The 17,403-nt window shown below is 41.3% G+C and overlaps 1 protein-coding gene across 3 annotated transcripts in view; it reads left to right on the plus strand.

The window, feature by feature from the left end:
• Positions 1–1,416: 1,416 nt before the first annotated feature.
• Positions 1,417–17,403, plus strand: part of LOC141768369 (uncharacterized) — a 129,104-nt gene continuing 113,117 nt past the window's right edge. Inside the window, exons 1-8 of one of the 3 annotated variants that reach the window (XM_074636675.1) lie at positions 1,417–1,473; positions 4,732–4,905; positions 5,230–5,337; positions 7,148–7,264; positions 9,888–9,985; positions 10,761–12,597; positions 14,020–14,196; positions 16,180–16,353. In XM_074636675.1, coding sequence (XP_074492776.1) covers positions 4,775–4,905; positions 5,230–5,337; positions 7,148–7,264; positions 9,888–9,985; positions 10,761–12,597; positions 14,020–14,196; positions 16,180–16,353 — 2,642 coding nt within the window. In that variant the 5' untranslated portion in view covers positions 1,417–1,473; positions 4,732–4,774. Of the gene's footprint in view, positions 1,474–4,731; positions 4,906–5,229; positions 5,338–7,147; positions 7,265–7,342; positions 7,788–9,887; positions 9,986–10,760; positions 12,598–14,019; positions 14,197–16,179; positions 16,354–17,403 lie in introns of those variants that run through there. The other 2 variants (XM_074636744.1, XM_074636909.1) reach the window with 2 other exon arrangements.

Here is a 17,403-nt window from a genome sequence, read left to right on the forward strand (position 1 = left end):
TCGCCTGACGGCGAGCTGTATTCACATACAGTGCCATTGCACTGACTGTATCTAGCAAGCCACATGTCGCTACTGTGGTATGAACCCAAAATAAACAGACTGTGCTGTGATTTAATTGCAATAAACGGATCAAAATGATGCCGAAATAACGAAATTACAGCTGCAAAGCGACTAATAGCTTGCAGATGGAAAGCTCCACATTCTGTCAATATACAAAGATGGCTTCTTGACTTCATAGATAGAGCAGGTATGGAACACTGGGCGGCCAACATGCACTTAGCAAAGAGAGAAAATATATCACGTTGGAAACAAACAATCACTATAATTAAATCCTTCATATAATTGTTCTCCGTGTCCCCGAGGTCTAGGGTGGGTGGGATGGGAGGGATTTGGAGGTGGGGGGGGGTTTGTTGTTGTTTGTTTTTTCTTCTTCCTGTTTGTTTCTTTTTCTTTTTCTGTAGCTGCTTGCCAATGTTGTATTGATTAACACATGGACATTTGTGATTATATTCTTTTACTCTATTGGTGATCTATTAATTTGTAACTCCACCCTATACAATTATGCTTAGATACCAATAAAAAATTGATCACAAAAAAAAACATTGTTTTGGTCTATTGTGGGTCTCAGAGGGTTAATTCAGCCGGTTCAAGCCAAGAGAGATTCTTATGGATACATCATGTTAAATGTGAAAACACACATTGGCCCAATTCCAACCCCCATACCGTGCGACTAACGGTACAAACATTTACTGTAAACTGCTGAACCTGACATTTTCTATATATATTCTACTTTATTGTCATACAGACGTCAACAACATAAAGTAAGTATATTTATATATATATATATATATATACACACACACACAACATATATTTATAATTTTGTACCCCTATCAGGAGTTATAGCCCCGTAATTTATTATATCTTCAACTGTGCAATACTGATTTAACAGTGCAATAATTTAGTGCAGTAATTCAATAATCTGGTTTACTCCGGCATTAACACTGCATTTATTTATACAGAACATTTAAACTAATATTCTTATTTTACACTATTCTTGCATTCTTATAAATGCATTTATATTATTTGCATGGATCCTATTTTTCAGCATTATTATTTGCACTGTTGTTAATAATGTAATCAATAAAGTATTTCTGATTCTGATATTTATTTCCTTGCAGGAGAGAGGGAAGTTGGTCCCAAAGTGGCTGCTGTATTTCTCCCCTCCACCTTACAGAAGGAGCTTCATTGAGCTGTGAGTTCACTCCACCACAGAGTGGGAGGGTGGAGGCAAACTCAGCTGACTTCCTGTAAATGGAGAGAGGAGGAGGAAAACTGACCATGTGATCCTGACTCATGAGAACAGAGGGAGGGAATCATGAAAATGAAAGTGTTCAGTCCGCCAGTAAACAGACTCCATTTTGAGAAAATGCAGCAGAAGGATGAAGACTGAAGACTGAAGACTGAAGCAGGGTGAGTGTTAATCCAACATTTTATTACTTTACTGTCAAAGTCTCTGAGTCAGTTTCCTCCCTGTGGACAGAAGGAGAGGAGAGAAATGTTAGAATGATCTCAACAATTTGATTCTTCTGTGAACACAAAGTCATGACTGGCTGAATAATCCTCATTAAAACTGCTGTAACCCAAGAAAACAAGAAAACAAGAAAACAAGCAGAGATTTAAAGAGAACTGACCAGGTGGAGTGCTGGGTGGTTTTATTCTACTGTATACGGTGTGTGTGTGTGTGTGAGTGAGTGAGTGAGATAGAAAGAGGGTGTGTGTTACTTACTGTTCTCCAGGGTCGGCGCCAGAGTGTTAGGGGCGGACGGGCAATCAGCTTTGACAGGGGGGGCATTTTTTTCACCTCATATAACCTTTATTAAAGGGACTGTTAGTTTGTTTACATGATGTAACAGAAGTGCAGATTTAACGGATTCAGTGGACAGAGAGCGTCAGATGCGCGATGCAGCGCGATAGTCGGACAATCGCATCCAGTTAGGACACGGTGTTAGTTTATAACCTGTTTTTGTGGACATAACAGCATGTGTATGCGTGCGTGCGCGCCTGTGCACATAAGTGGCAGTATGTATACACCTCTCTGTCAGTTTCTTTCTTTCATGAAACATGATAATGTTAAAGATACACTTAACTCAGACTGCAGTGTGGAGTGAGCGCGCGTTCTCGCTGTCTTGCTCCACACCTCTAGACGTGAACGCGCCCTCACTCCACACTGCAGTCTGAGTGAAGGCGGGCAGGCAGAGGAGGAGAGGCTCCGGCCACACGCGAGCACGCATATGTGAGCGCGCATGTGTCCCGACCCGGTACATTTATACGCTTAAAAAGTTACAAACAGTCCCTTTAAGTGTATCTTTAACATTATCATGTTTCGTGAAAGAAATAAACGGACAGAGAGGTGTATACATACTGCCACTTATGCACACAGGCGCGCACGCGCGCATACACATGCTGTTATGTCCACAAAAACAGGTTATAAACTAACACCGTGTCCTAACTGGATGCGAGCGTCCGACTATCGCGCTGCATCGCGCATCAGACGCTCTCTGTCCACTGAATCCGTTAAATCTGCACTTCTGTTACATCATGTAAACAAACCAGGAACATATCAGCTGTGAGCTCCAGATCAGACTGGAGCTGAAGACATAACCACCTCAAAGATGGGTTAGTAGTACTTGTTATCTTCCTACGTTCGTACTTTTTTTTTAATCAGAAAACACACGTTTTATTTTTGATATTTACTGGAAATAACATATGATATAGCCAAGAGCAAGTAGGTTGTTATCTAGTGATCTTCTCCAGCCAGCTGCCACCTTATTATGGTTTCAGTAGTGAAATGAGGAGGTACTGGAGGCTACAGATAACTCCTCAGGCACGCCCTGCGTCTTGCTCATGCCAGGGTGAAAATGTGCACACACACGGGTGCCGAGATAAACAGACAGTTAAACAACACATTAATCTAACAGTCTGACTGATGTCTTCATAACTATAATTTAAGTTAATAAAGACTAAATGTGGATGTTTCACTCACCAGTTGTTGTCCCTGCTCAGCCTGCTGTAGTGTAACATTAGTCCATTGTTTTATTCCACAATACTGAACAGAATAATCCAAACAGGTAGAACAAGTAAGATGTGAGAGGAGCACAGGATGCTTTTTACTCTCTTGGTCCTAATTGTGCTTTAATGCACCAGGTTTGTAGGTCTACTTTCTCTCATTTTTTTCTATTGAGCTAGATTAAAAAAACAATTAAAAAAAAACAACACGCAAACGGAGCGGATCAAAACGAGGCTTCTTACTGAAATATTGTAGTGACGGCTCATATTTCCCAGAGTTTCCATAGTTGTCTCTTTGTGCTGTGTGTTCGTGTTTTATTTGAACCATTAGTGAGGTGGCTGTTTTTTGACAGGTAGCTCGTAATAAAGTTTCATTAGTGAACTTTATTACATATAACTGCGAGCGTCAATGTTTGTGCTGAAAGTGTCAGTAATCAAGTTCATATTTTCATTTATATCCAGGACAACTGACCCGGTTTTCTCGGCTCATTTTATCTAAACTAATCAGCCGTTCCTCTCAATATGAGTGACAGGAAAAAATAGGAACCGTGTATCAGATAGAAGTTCAGACAAAACGTCACGCCGCGCTGTGCAGCACCGTGTTGCTGCGCAGCGCCGTGTCGCTGCGCAGCGCCGTGGTGCACCGTGTCGCTGTGCAGCACCGTGTCGCTGTGCAGCACCGTGGTGCACCGTGTCGCTGTGCAGCACCATGGTGCACCGGGTCGCTGTGCAGCACCGTGTTGCTGTGTTGCTGTGCAGCACCGTGTTGCTGTGCAGCACCGTGTTGCTGTGTTGCTGTGCAGAACCGTGTTGCTGTGCAGCACCGTGGTGCACCGTGTTGCTGTGCAGCGCCGTGTTGCTGTGCAGCACTGTGTTGCTGTGCAGCACCATGTTGATGTGCAGCACCGTGGTGCACCGTGTTGCTGTGCAGCGCCGTGTTGCTGTGCAGCACCGTGGTGCACCGTGTTGCTGTGCAGCGCCGTGTTGCTGTGCAGCACCGTGTTGCTGTGTTGCTGTGCAGCACCGTGTTGCTGTGCAGCACCGTGTTGCTGTGTTGCTGTGCAGAACCGTGTTGCTGTGCAGCACCGTGGTGCACCGTGTTGCTGTGCAGCGCCGTGTTGCTGTGCAGCACTGTGTTGCTGTGCAGCACCATGTTGATGTGCAGCACCGTGGTGCACCGTGTTGCTGTGCAGCGCCGTGTTGCTGTGCAGCACCGTGGTGCACCGTGTTGCTGTGCAGCGCCGTGTTGCTGTGCAGCACCGTGTTGATGTGCAGCACCGTGGTGCACCGTGTTGCTGTGCAGCACCGTGTCGCTGTGCAGCGCCGTGTTGCTCGCAGCCAGTTAGGACCCTCCAATAGAAAACAATGTAATCAAGCCCAAGTACATGTCCTAGTTGTTTCCTAAATGCAAAACTATCACTGTTTTGTGCGTTATTTTGCATTGTAGTGTTAAGTCCTTCCATTACCAAACTGAATGACTTAATTTTACTTATAGCTTAGCTGTTATTTCCGTTTAGTTTTTTGTCAGGAGAGAATTCAGCTGAGGGGGCACAGTGACCTTTTTGGACGGGCCTGGACCCCCATTGCCCGCCGCTAATGCCGACGCTGCTGTTCTCTCAGTCTATCCTGTGACTCTAACTGGTTTATTTTTCATGTTTACAGTCAGTGTTCCTGTTTTGACCTCAGACTGACTTCAGATCAGAAGATGAGTGATTGTGTGGAGGAAGAGGAGGACGGAGCAGAGCCTCTAGTCTCTGGCTGTCTGTCTATAAAGAGTGATCAGTCTAAAGATGATCCTCCACTCTTCAGTAATGAACCTGGACCCTCAGAGTCAAAGTAAGAGAGCTGCTACTAACTCATTTATATGACTCATTTTCACTTTCCTCTACCAATACTGTTTTCTGTTGATTTTGTGTTTCTGTTTTAAAATTTCTACTAAAATGTATTTACTAACTGAAGTTGAACACACTTTTCGTGACACAAAGAGAATTCATTTGTGCATTCTTCCTCTTCGTATCTGTGACAGCTGTCAGTCACCCAGAAAAGCTGTAATCTAAGAGGACTAATACAAACTTTAAACCACATTATTGACAGTAGCAGTAGTTTGTGTGTTTTTCAAGGATTCATGTGATCTGAATAAAATCATCTTGGTGTTTGCAGAGTTCAGTCCAGACCGAGAGCAGAGTCTCCAGTACCCAGCTGTCTGTCTATGAACAGTGACAAGTCCATGGATGGTGGTCTGTACTTCAAGGGCTGTCTGATGGCGAGGTAAAGGGCTGTCTGACGGCGAGGTAAAGGGCTGTCTGACAGCGAGGTAAAGGGCTGTCTGATGGCGAGGTAAAGGGCTGTCTGACGGCGAGGTAAAGGGCTGTCTGACGGCGAGGTAAAGGGCTGTCTGACGGCGAGGTAAAGCAGCTAAGGACGGGAGCAGCAGAAAATCTTAATTTAGCCACCTAAAAAAATAAATCCATTTAAGTGAACACTATATTTAGAATATTTTCTCTGCTTTACCTCGCCGTCAGACAGCCCTTTACCTCGCCATCAGACAGCCCTTTCTGACGGGGAACTGAAGCCGTTATATCACTGTCTTGAGAGCCACCAGACTCCATTCACAGAAACAGTAATTTAACCTCTCAGAACACGAGAGTTGCTGGTCTACCGCTGCATCCATCGGTTAGTTAGTCTGTGTTATTGTGTGACTTTCTGATCTGAACTAACGTGGCGTCCACAGCAGTACATCGCTTAGCTTCCTGTCGCTACTCCTGTCTGCTTCTCCTGACTGGGAGCACGCCGACCACCATCTAAGTTACTGTATTAATACACGACTATAAGGATGTATATATACTGTATTAATACACTGACTATAAGGATGTATATATACTGTATTAATACACTGACTATAAGGATGTATATATACTGTATTAATACACTGACTATAAGGATGTATATATACTGTATTAATACACCGACTATAAGGATGTATATATACTGTATTAATACACCGACTATAAGGATGTATATATACTGTACATGTAGCAGTGTCATCATGTAGAAACCTACGTCAGGTCGCGTGGGAGAACGTTTTTAGAAGGTCTTGAAGGGAAAACAGCATTTTGACGATAAAACATTCGTACGTAGAGTTCAGATTTGAATACATAAGGAACACCACTGGGAAGATACAGAATGATATAAAAACAAAGTTATGCCATGATTTTGTTGATTGTGTGTTTGTATATTAAAGTTCTACTAAAATGTATTTTCTAACTGAAGTTGAACACACTTTTCGTGACACAAAGAGAATTCATTTGTGCATTCTTCCTCTTCGTATCTGTGACAGCTGTCAGTCACCCAGAAAAGCTGTAATCTAAGAGGACTAATACAAACTTTAAACCACATTATTGACAGTAGCAGTAGTTTGTGTGTTTAGAGCTACTGAAATGTTTTTGTCATCATCGAGGCAGATCACTAAATGTTTAATAAGACAGTCAGATAGGAAAAACAGCTAATTCTTGTTTATTAAAGCAGGAGATTTAAAATAAAGGAACATTTTCATTACAGACTGAATGCTGAATTCAGCAACAACACTTTAACTCTTCCCTGTGACCAGGGTCTGACTTTAGCTTTTTACCCTTCCTGCCACTGGCAGACAAGTATTTATTTTTGTCTGCCATTCAGAAATTGTATCTGCCACTTTTGAAATCTGTGCGCTAAATGAAGGAATAACATTTTAGATCTGATGTCATTCAAGCCTGTTATTCAGGGCAGTGAGGGTACTGTACACAGTACTGTACTGTACTTTGTTATTGTCATCTATAGTGGATATTTGCATAAAAACACAAAATTAAAATGATTATGATTATTTAAATATTTGCTTTAATAAAAAAAAATCTTTGTAAGTTGTTTAGAGCTAGTGTTAGGAAGTTAAACAGGTCATAATTCTCTCTCTATTATCTATTTTATATTACCGTGAAAACATCTCCTTCAAACAACTGGATATTTTAAGATATTCCTCTAATCCACCTTAATGACCTAAAAAGAGATTCATGTGATCTGAATAAAATCATCTTGGTGTTTGCAGAGTTCAGTCCAGACAGAGAGCAGAGTCTCCAGTACCCAGCTGTCTGTCTATGAAGAGTGACTGGTCCATGGGTCGTCCTCCAGTCTTCAGTAATGAACCTGGACCCTCAGAGTCAAAGTAAGAGACTGTTTTTACTGTAAGCTGACCTGGTGGACGATGATGATGCATTGAGGATGAAGACTAAATGTTCTGCTAAAAGATTTATATTCCTCAAAATGCAGCTTCATGTTGTACTAATTGAGCAAGAACAAGTGTCATTTCTGGCTACCATCTATGTTTGGATTATGAAAAAGAGTTGCAACTCAGGAAAGTGGCTTAAATTATTTTTATTATGCAACAGACAGAATATTTATTTTTCTTTCAGATGTTGAGAAGAATCTTAGTCATATAAGTCTGAAAACAAAAACAGAAAAAGCACATTAGTCTTTAATCAAATTGATTTAAACATAAAAATGAGGTAACATTTGACCAAAACTCATTTTAATTCAACCTGTTCAATCTGAAAGAGATTCTCATAAACACCCCGTGTTAAACAGCTGATTTGTGTGAGTAACACGCCCTCATAGATAAACTCAAAGGTCAATGGTTTCCTGTAAATGAATAACAGAGCAGAAGGATGAAGACTGTAGACTGAGGCAGGGTGAGTGTTAATCCAACATTTTATTACTTTACTGTCAAAGTGTCTGAATCAGTTTTCTCCCTGTGGACTGTAGAGGAGAGAAATGCACAGCTGCCACCTTGTGGTTTTCTGGCGTGCCCTCGCAATATGTGTATCCATGAGGGTGGTCTGTACTTCAGGTATGAACCTGGACCCTCAGAGTCAAAGTAAGAGACTGTTTTTACTGTGCACTGACCTGGTGGATGATGATGCATTGAGGATGAAGACTAAATGTTCTGCTAACAGATTTCTATTCCTGATGCAGAACTATTAGTGCAGATACTGTTTCAAACTAAGATGGATCTTAGTCTGGATTGTATAGCCACAAAGTACTGCTTGTATTTCTGTAACAAAACACCTGAGAACCTCCATTTCACAATTTACACTTCATGAAAATATTCATATTTCTGCCCGAACGTTGAAGTCGCTGTAAAGATTTACAACTATTCAAAATCTGAAAGAATGTGCTTCAAATGTGTAATTCATTTCCTCATATTTGTCCTCAACATACTGTGTTGGTTTGACTTCTCCTAAAATCAGCTGTTACGACAGCTTCTTTGAAGTGGGGTTGTACGTATACTCCCGTGTTCTGGGAAGTCAAATTACTGTCCGTTGTTCCCCTTTAATACAAACTCATCACTTTCTGCAGCTACTTCACTGTAAATGTCCTCCATTAAAGAGAGATGATTATGTCCTTTACTGATTCACAGTCACTTTGGGCAGTTTAGTTTGAGTTAGTTAGGTTTAAACTGAGGTTAGAAGTGATCTAAATATTGAGGTAGACCAGCAGTCTAAGACACACATCATGTAACACGGGTGCTCTGGTGTTCCTTGTTAGAATAGAATAATATCAGTGTTTTAATAATGGCCGTTGTTCCCCTTTAATAAACAAACTGGAGGCAGATCACTAAATGTTTAATAAGACAGTCAGATAGGAAAAGCAGCTAATTCTTGTTTATTAAAGCAGGAGATTTAAAATAAAGGAACATTTTCATTACAGACTGAATGCTGAATTCAGTAACAACACGTTAACTCTTCTCTGTGACCAGGGTCTGAAATGAACTCTCTTCACTTCCTGCCACTGTGGCAGGCAAGTATTTCTTTTTGTCTACCACTCAGAAATGTTATCTGCCACTTTTGAAATCTGTGCGCTAAATGAAGGAATAACATTTTAGATCTGAGGTCATTCAATGTTCAATATATTTTACATAATAAACATTATATACACGGTAAATTACAGTGTTTGAATACACCGTGATGTTTGGGAGAGCCCTATTATTCGGGGCAGGGAGGGTACCGTACACAGTACTGTACTGTACTTTGTAATTGTCATCTATAGTGGATATTTAAATCAAGATATAAAAAATCTTAGTAAGCTGTTTAGAGCTAGTGTTATGAAGTTAAACATGTCATAATTCTCTCTCTAAAACATCTTCAAACAACTGGATTTATTCAAGTTTCTCACCAAAAACTTAATTTTACGAGATTACATTTGAACACATCATGATAACGTTGTAATTTACCTTCACCCAATAGTCATTTTGCTTAGCAGACCGTGAACGCCTCATAATAATAACTCAATGGCACCTCTGTTAACGTTAGTAGCTCCGTTATTTAACCAGTCAGGACTGTGCTGCCCACTGGCTGCTAACAGCTAACACTACTAACTCTCTTCCTGTTGATTTAAACACAGATGTGTTGTTCACAGTGTTGCATTATCTGGTATAAATACGGTGCGTCCCCTCAGGTTTAGTAGCGCCATGCTGTTGAGTGCTTTTTTTTCCTTCCGCCATGGCTCCGGTCCCAAACAAACTGAAATATGATACAGCATGCGTATGAGTCATTGTGCAGCGTAACTGTGGGAAAGCATCAATAAGAGGAATCGATAGTCACGGAGGCATGAGATGCCAAGAAAGCGGACAACTACTGTTCTCTGTTCCCATCACTAGCGCTTTCCCTGCCTGCCAAGTGGCGAATGGCCAATTTCAGACCCTGCCTGTGAACATCTGAGCTTCTAGACATTATCGGCCGAATCTTGATATTTTTCAACGACAATCAACAAATCATGTAATGTCTCCACAGAGAGAAGAAGAGGAGTCATGCTTCTGTGGAGGAGCTGATGTCCAGATCCAGAAAAAGACCTCGACTGCTGACAGCCAGTCAGACCAGCACTGTACAAAGTAAGACTGTAGATCGGTCTGCTGATGTCTTCATGTCTGAAAACAGGACTTGTTGTTTTAATACACTGACTATTGTTGTGACAACCATTTAAGATCTGCTCCACCATACATATCTGCTCTGCATCACTTGTACTTTGTTCTCCTTTGAGAGAAAATCTGAACTGAAAGGACTAAATTTATATTTTTATGTTTTGTTTTTATGATAGCAGTCCGTCTTTGCATTAACCAATCAGAATGCTGTTTGTTTTCCATCTGCATAGATGAAGATGGAGAACTATTAAACTCTGTGTAAAGCAACAACATCACTGTTCTATCACAGACAGACAGTCACACTGACGAAAGGGGAGTTTTTCCTTGCCATTGTCGCATAACAATACATGCTCATGATTTTGTTGGGTCTCTAAATTATAGAGTACGGTCTAGACCTGCTCTATATGAAAAGCGTCTTTAGATAACTTCTGTTATGATTTGACGCTTTATAAAAATGAATTGAACTGAACTGAACTGAACAGGAGCCACAGACTTTGAACAACATTAGCGTTCCTGCTACAGTCTCCTTCTCTAACTTACAAACATCTTGTCCTGCAGAGCAACTTATTGAAAAACTATTGAAAATAAATATAAAAACTACTTTGACGTTAGTTTTGACTTCAAGAAGGGATGATGACTTTATAACCTTTACTTCTTTATATGTTCTTATATTGATTATTTTTATATTGGCATTGGAAATAATAAGTTTCTTTGTTTTGTCTTAAACTTTGTCTCTCTCTTTCAGCAGATAGAGGTCTGCAGGAGGTTGTAGATGAACATAAGATCAGTCTGAATAGAGGTCTGCAGGAGGTTGTAGATGAACATAAGATCAGTCTGAGGAGGAGATGTGAATGTGTGACTGAAGGAACTAATGAAACAGGAAGTGGAACCCTCCTCAACAGGATCTACACTGAGCTCTACATCACAGAGGGACTGAGTGAAGAGGTTAATACCCAACATGAGGTGAGGCAGCTTGAGACAGCTTCCAAGAAGAAGACCCTCCATGACGCTCCAATCAAGTGCAACGACATCTTTAAAGCCTTACCTGACCAACAGGGACACATCAGAGTCGTTATGACGAACGGCGTCGCTGGCGTTGGAAAAACCTTCTCAGTGCAGAAGTTCACTCTGGACTGGGCAGAGGGCTTGGAAAACCAAGATGTCAGTCTGGTGGTTCTGCTTTCGTTCAGGGAGCTGAACTTGATCAGAGATGAGCAGTACAGTCTTCTCATGCTGCTCCGTGTTTTCCATCCAACATTACAGAAGGTCACAGCAGAGAAGCTCGCTGTCTGTAAAGTTCTGTTCATCTTTGACGGCCTGGATGAAAGCAGACTTTCACTGGATTTCAAGAACAACAAGGTTGTGTCTGATGTCAACCAGAAGTCATCAGTCAACGTGCTGTTGACAAACCTCATCAAGGGGAATCTGCTTCCCTCAGCTCTCGTCTGGATAACTTCCCGACCTGCAGCAGCCAATCAGATCCCTCCTGCATGTGTTGACAGGGTAACAGAAGTACGAGGCTTCACTGACGCCCAGAAGGAGGAGTACTTCAGGAGGAGAGTCAGTGATGAAGAGCTGTCCAGCAGAATCATCTCACACGTCAAGACATCCAGGAGCCTCCACATCATGTGTCTAATCCCAGTCTTCTGCTGGATCACTGCTACAGTTCTGGACCACATGTTGACTACAGACCTGAGAGGAGAGCTGCCCAAGACCCTGACTGACCTGTACTCACACTTCCTGGTGGTTCAAACAAAGAGGAAGAAGCAGAAGTATGGTGAGGGACATGAGACGAGTCCACAGGAGCTGACGAAGGCTGACAGGAAAGTTCTTCTGAAGCTGGGGAGGCTGGCGTTTGAACATCTGGAGAAAGGAGACATCATGTTCTACCAAGAAGACCTGGAGCGGTGTGGTCTTGATGTCACAGAGGCCTCGGTGTACTCAGGAGTTTGTACAGAGATCTTCAAAAGAGAGTGTGTGATCTTCCAGAAAACAGTCTACTGCTTTGTTCACCTGAGCATTCAGGAGTTTCTGGCTGCAGTCTACGTGTTCCACTGTTACACAAACAGGAACACACAGGTACTGAAGGCCTTCCTGGGAGAAGACTATGTTCATTCAACCCTGGATGTCTTCCTGAAGAGAGCGATGGAGAAACCCCTGAGGAGTAAAAATGGCCACCTGGACCTGTTTGTTCGCTTCCTTCATGGCCTCTCTCTGGAGTCCAACCAGAGACTCTTAAGAGGTCTGCTGGGTCAGACAGACAACAGTCCAGAAATCATCCAGAGAATCATCAACAACCTGAAGAAGATGAACAGATATGATATCTCTCCTGACAGAAGCATCAACATCTTCCACTGTCTGACGGAGATGAACGACCACTCGGTACATCAGGAGATCCAAGAGTTCCTGAAGTCAGAGAACAGATCAGAGAAGAGCCTCTCTGAGATCCACTGCTCAGCTCTGGCCTACATGCTGCAGATGTCAGAGGAGGTTCTGGATGAGTTGGACCTGAAGAAGTACAACACAACAGACGAGGGACGACTGAGACTGATTCCAGCTGTGAGGAACTGCAGAAAAGCTCTGTAAGTCCAGATGTGATTAACTTTATAGATCAGTGTAGATTAGTAGTTTAGTTCTTCAAATATACACACTATAAATTTATTCCTGTGTTCCACGTGTTTATTACATAAATAAGTCAGTTGTATTTTGTCACAGATGTTCTTGAGTTGTTTAAAATGTTGAGTTAAAAAATGTTCCAGTAGGTTTTGTTTCTAGCTGTCAAGTTAATGAACACTTGTTCTATTTATTTATAATAATTGTTACATTTTACAGTTTTTTCTTATTTATCTTTGGGGTGATGGAGACGACATGTGAACCTGGTAAAACAAATGAAAAAAACAAAAGATCAGCTGACTGGTGGAGCGCTGGGTCTAACCGGTGTAACGGCAGCAACAGAATGTTTGCTGATCCGGCGGGGAGTCGGGGCGGTCCTGGGATCAGAGCTCTGGTGCTGGGGTTTGCTTTCAATAGGCCTTGCACCACATTACACCTTACCTTGTGTGTTATTCAGCTCATCTCTTTCGTTGGCTTCAAATCCAAACTGTTTCCATGCTGCCGCAGTTTTTGTTTTCTTTGAGACCAGCTCTGCCATGTCTCGTCTCGTCTCGTCTCGTCTCGTCACCCCAAAAAATACTTGAACTTTCTAGTAAACAAACATCTTCTTGTTTATAAACCAACATAACATCATAATATTACGTTAATCACGTTGTCATATTGCTTATTAGTAATGCAATACAGGCTGGATTTAGCACTGTGACTCTGTCGGCACAGGTTGTTGATGTTGGCTACTTTTTAATTTGCCAGAACGTGTCATAATGTCATAATGACAAATGTCGGTACCGCCAGTTAGCATAAAATCAAACCGGTTTAAGCTTGTACACTGTACCTGGACGGACTGGCAAAACCGAAAACCGACCCAACTCTAGCATTAGCCACCTTAAACTACTGATCATACGAGACAAAGATTGTTGTTGTAAAACCCCTGAGTGTGTTTAATCGTGCAATGGTGCATTTTATTGCAAAGGAATTTAAGTTGTGTTCCATCATTACACGAAGTTGTCTCTCATCCTGTCATCTACCGCTTTTTTCTTTCTCAACGCGGACGGACAGCAGCTCCCGCACCTCGATGTCTCGCCACACACATATCTCTCTGTCATCAGTTACACTGTGCATGTATTATACCCTGTGGTCTTAATGCTCAGGCTGATTGGAATTCTTAAAACAATTGCTGAATCCGGATCATGATCCAGATCGCCAACAGAATCTAATGGATTGTTCATTGTGCTACATCCAAAAAACGTAAGACAAGATTAGCTGAACCACTGATGTGAGGAGCAAATGTTAATCCAAATATATATCAAATTGTTTAGTCATCAAATGCATGAAGTAAATATAAACTGTCCTCTTTCATAATAACATATTTTGTCATTTTTGTGTCATGACAGACTTTCTAAATGTGGACTCTCAGCTACTCACTATGAAGTTGTGGCCTCAGCTCTGAAGTCCAACCCCTCCCATCTGAGAGAACTGGACCTGAGTTACAACGTATTACTGCAGGATTCAGGAGTGAAGCTGCTGTCTGCTAGACTGGAGAGTCCAAACTGTAGACTGGAGACTCTGAGGTCAGTTCACTGACTGTAGCTTATGTAGTTTGAACACACACTCTCTACACACTGGCTCTGCTCCAGATGGCTTTAGAGAGGGACATTCACGTTTTTGCGTCGGCCACCGTAGCTCTCCAACATGCTTGGCACACAGGAGAGGCTTCAGTTGGTTGCAATCTCCTTACTTCACCGCTATATACCGCCAGATCCTACACACTGGACCTTTAACCACAGACCTTATTTCAGGCATCTAACTAAAAACCCATTCAAAAAACCCATTGACCTCCAGACGAGGGAACAGGAAGTGCTAAAATGCTAACTCATTTCTGGGTTTTAGGACTCATTCCTGTAGCGCTCTATTTGAACATGTCTAAAGGTGCAGCACTCTTCAACAAACGCGTATTGTACCAATTTAAAGGCACATAAGTGATGATTATGAACGACACCATCAAATTAGAGTTTTCTATGGTTCTAAGTTATTCTCACGTTCTTTTTGACAGCAGATCTAACTGTGCTCTGTTTTCATGACAGCATTGACTTATTATTTGAAGCCTCAGACATTTAGATTGCAACAAAAAACAAATAAATATTCTGCATCAGAAACATCTTTGCAGGTTCATATTTTTTTCAAGTCTATCTGAATACAATACTCACATGTTCATGTATATTCAAAGAGTTATTGATGTCTGTCATCATTCCTTCTGTCTTTGAAGCAATCCCTGTATAACCTGAGTCTTATGAGATGAGGACTAAATCCACAGTCTGGTTCTGTGTAAAATGACCTATAAAGTTGATCTTAAACTAATCAGAGGCTTCAGCAGTCTGAGTTAGATCTATTAGGGCTGGGTGACTTGGACAAAATCAAATATCACAATATTTTTGACCAAATACTTTGATATCGATATTGCGACGATATTGTAGGGTTGACCATTGGTGCTTTCACAAAGTATTTACACAATGACATTTTTGATAAATATTCATCAGTAATGTGGATATAATGACTAATAATAGGACAGCTAGAACAGTCTGGTAAGTTCAGAAAATTACATCACTTTACTGTAATGTAGCCTTTAAAACCAGGAAAAGACAACACTTACAGTCCCCTCGAAAACTATTGGAACAGCGAGGCCAATTCCTTTATTTCTGCTGCACACTGAAAACATTTGGGTTTGACATCAAAAGATGAATATGAGACAAGAGATCAGGATTTCAGCTTCTACTTCCAGGTATGTACATCTAGATCTGTTAAAAAACTTAGAAGATAGCACCTGTTGTTTGAACCCACCCATTTTTCAAGTGAGCTAAATTATTGGAACATGTGACTGTCGGGGGATTTCTGTTGCCCAGGTGTGTCCTATTACATTGATTATTCAAACAATAAATAGCGCTGAATGTGTACTCTCAGTTTCAGCTTTGGGTTTTGCCTGTGCAGACTGCATTCATAGTTAAAAAGGTGTAACCAACATGAAGACCAGAGAGCTGTTTATGGTAAAAAAGCAAGCAATTTTGAAGCTGAGAGAAGATGGAAAATCAATCAGAGCCATTGCACAAACATTGGTCGTAGCCAGTAAAACCATTTGGAATGTCCTGAAGAAGAAAGAAACCACTGGTGTACTGAGCAACAGACGTCGAACCAGTAGACCAAGGAAAATATCAGCAGTTGATGACAAACATTATGAGAGCTGAAAAGAAAAACCCTAAAACAACTGTCAGTGACATCACCAACAACCTCCAGAGGGCAGGAGTGAAGGTATCACTATCCAACGTTCTCAGAGGACTTCAGGAACAAAAGAACAGAGGCTACACCAGAAGATGCAAACCACTCATTAGCAATAAGAATAGGAAGGCCAGATTGGAATTTGACAAAAAGTACAGAGACGAGGCTCAAACGTTGTGCTCATTGATTAGGACAAAGTGATGTTGAGCTACACATTTAAAACCTGAATACATCTGATTGGATTATAAAGTGATTTTTATCTTCATCATTTGTTCTTTATTCAGATTGAGGAGCTGCAGTTTGTCAGAGATCAGCTGTGCTTCTCTGGCCTCAGCTCTGAAGTCCAACCCCTCCCATCTGAGAGAGCTGGATCTGAGTGAAAACGAGCTGAAGGATTCAGGAGTGAAGCAGCTGTGTGGTTTTCTAGAGAGTCCACACTGTAGACTGGAGACTCTGAGGTCAGTTCACTGACTCTCTGTTACTATTATAGATCTTATATCTTTAATTAACAATTGAACCTGATTTATGTACAAACATAACTTACATCCATAAAGTTGTTAATGTCCTTTTGTTCATATTTTCATGTTTCTTTAACTAAATTCAGTCTGCAGTCACAAAAGACTTCTGTTTCTTAAAGAAACTGTAGAAAATGTCCACTGTTAGCTGTTAAAGTGAATTAATGTTTATCATTGTTGGTAAATGGTCACATCTGGATACAGAAGATCCTCTGAACTAATATTTGTTTTACATTAATCAAGTTTACTTCATGAAGTAGAAATATTCCTCTGGTTTCTGATTGTTTCAACGTATTCCACAAATAATGTCTGATCATTGGTATTGATCCTTCAGCACACACACATAGATGAACACATAGATCAGCAGCATGTTATCAATGTGTGTTGACATGAACAGGTGTATGAATGTTATGGTGACATTTGGATGATGTCTGTAGAAGGCTGACATTATGATGATCCACAATAACACAATGACAAAGTCACTCTACTCATTTTAGGGAAAAGATCATTGATTAGGACATAGTGATGTTGAACTACACATTTAAAACCTGAACACATCTGATTGGATTATAAAGTGATTTTTATCTTCATCATTTATTCTTTATTCAGATTGTGGTTCTGCAGGTTGTCAGAGATCAGCTGTGCTTCTCTGGCCTCAGCTCTGAAGTCCAACCCCTCCCATCTGAGAGAGCTGCAGCTGACTAACAATGACCTGAAGGATTCAGGAATGAAGCAGCTGTGTGATCTTGTGGAGAGTCCAAACTGTAGACTGGAGACTTTGAGGTCAGTAGAGGGTCGGAGTCGGTCCATGCTGGTTTCAGCAATATTGTTGTGATGTGTTTCCTCAGGTAAGCTGTGAGAGGAGAACAGTGACACAGAGAGAGAGAGAGAATAGTCAGCCAATCAGATCAGCCAGAAGCTTGTTGTGATCATGTGTTAGAGTTGATGTGAAGAAGATGTTGTTGTTGTGTTCATGTCTCCAGGAAATAAAGC

The sequence above is a fragment of the Sebastes fasciatus genome, chromosome 1 (genome assembly GCF_043250625.1).
Source record: "Sebastes fasciatus isolate fSebFas1 chromosome 1, fSebFas1.pri, whole genome shotgun sequence".
Classification (NCBI taxonomy): Eukaryota; Metazoa; Chordata; class Actinopteri; order Perciformes; family Sebastidae; genus Sebastes; species Sebastes fasciatus.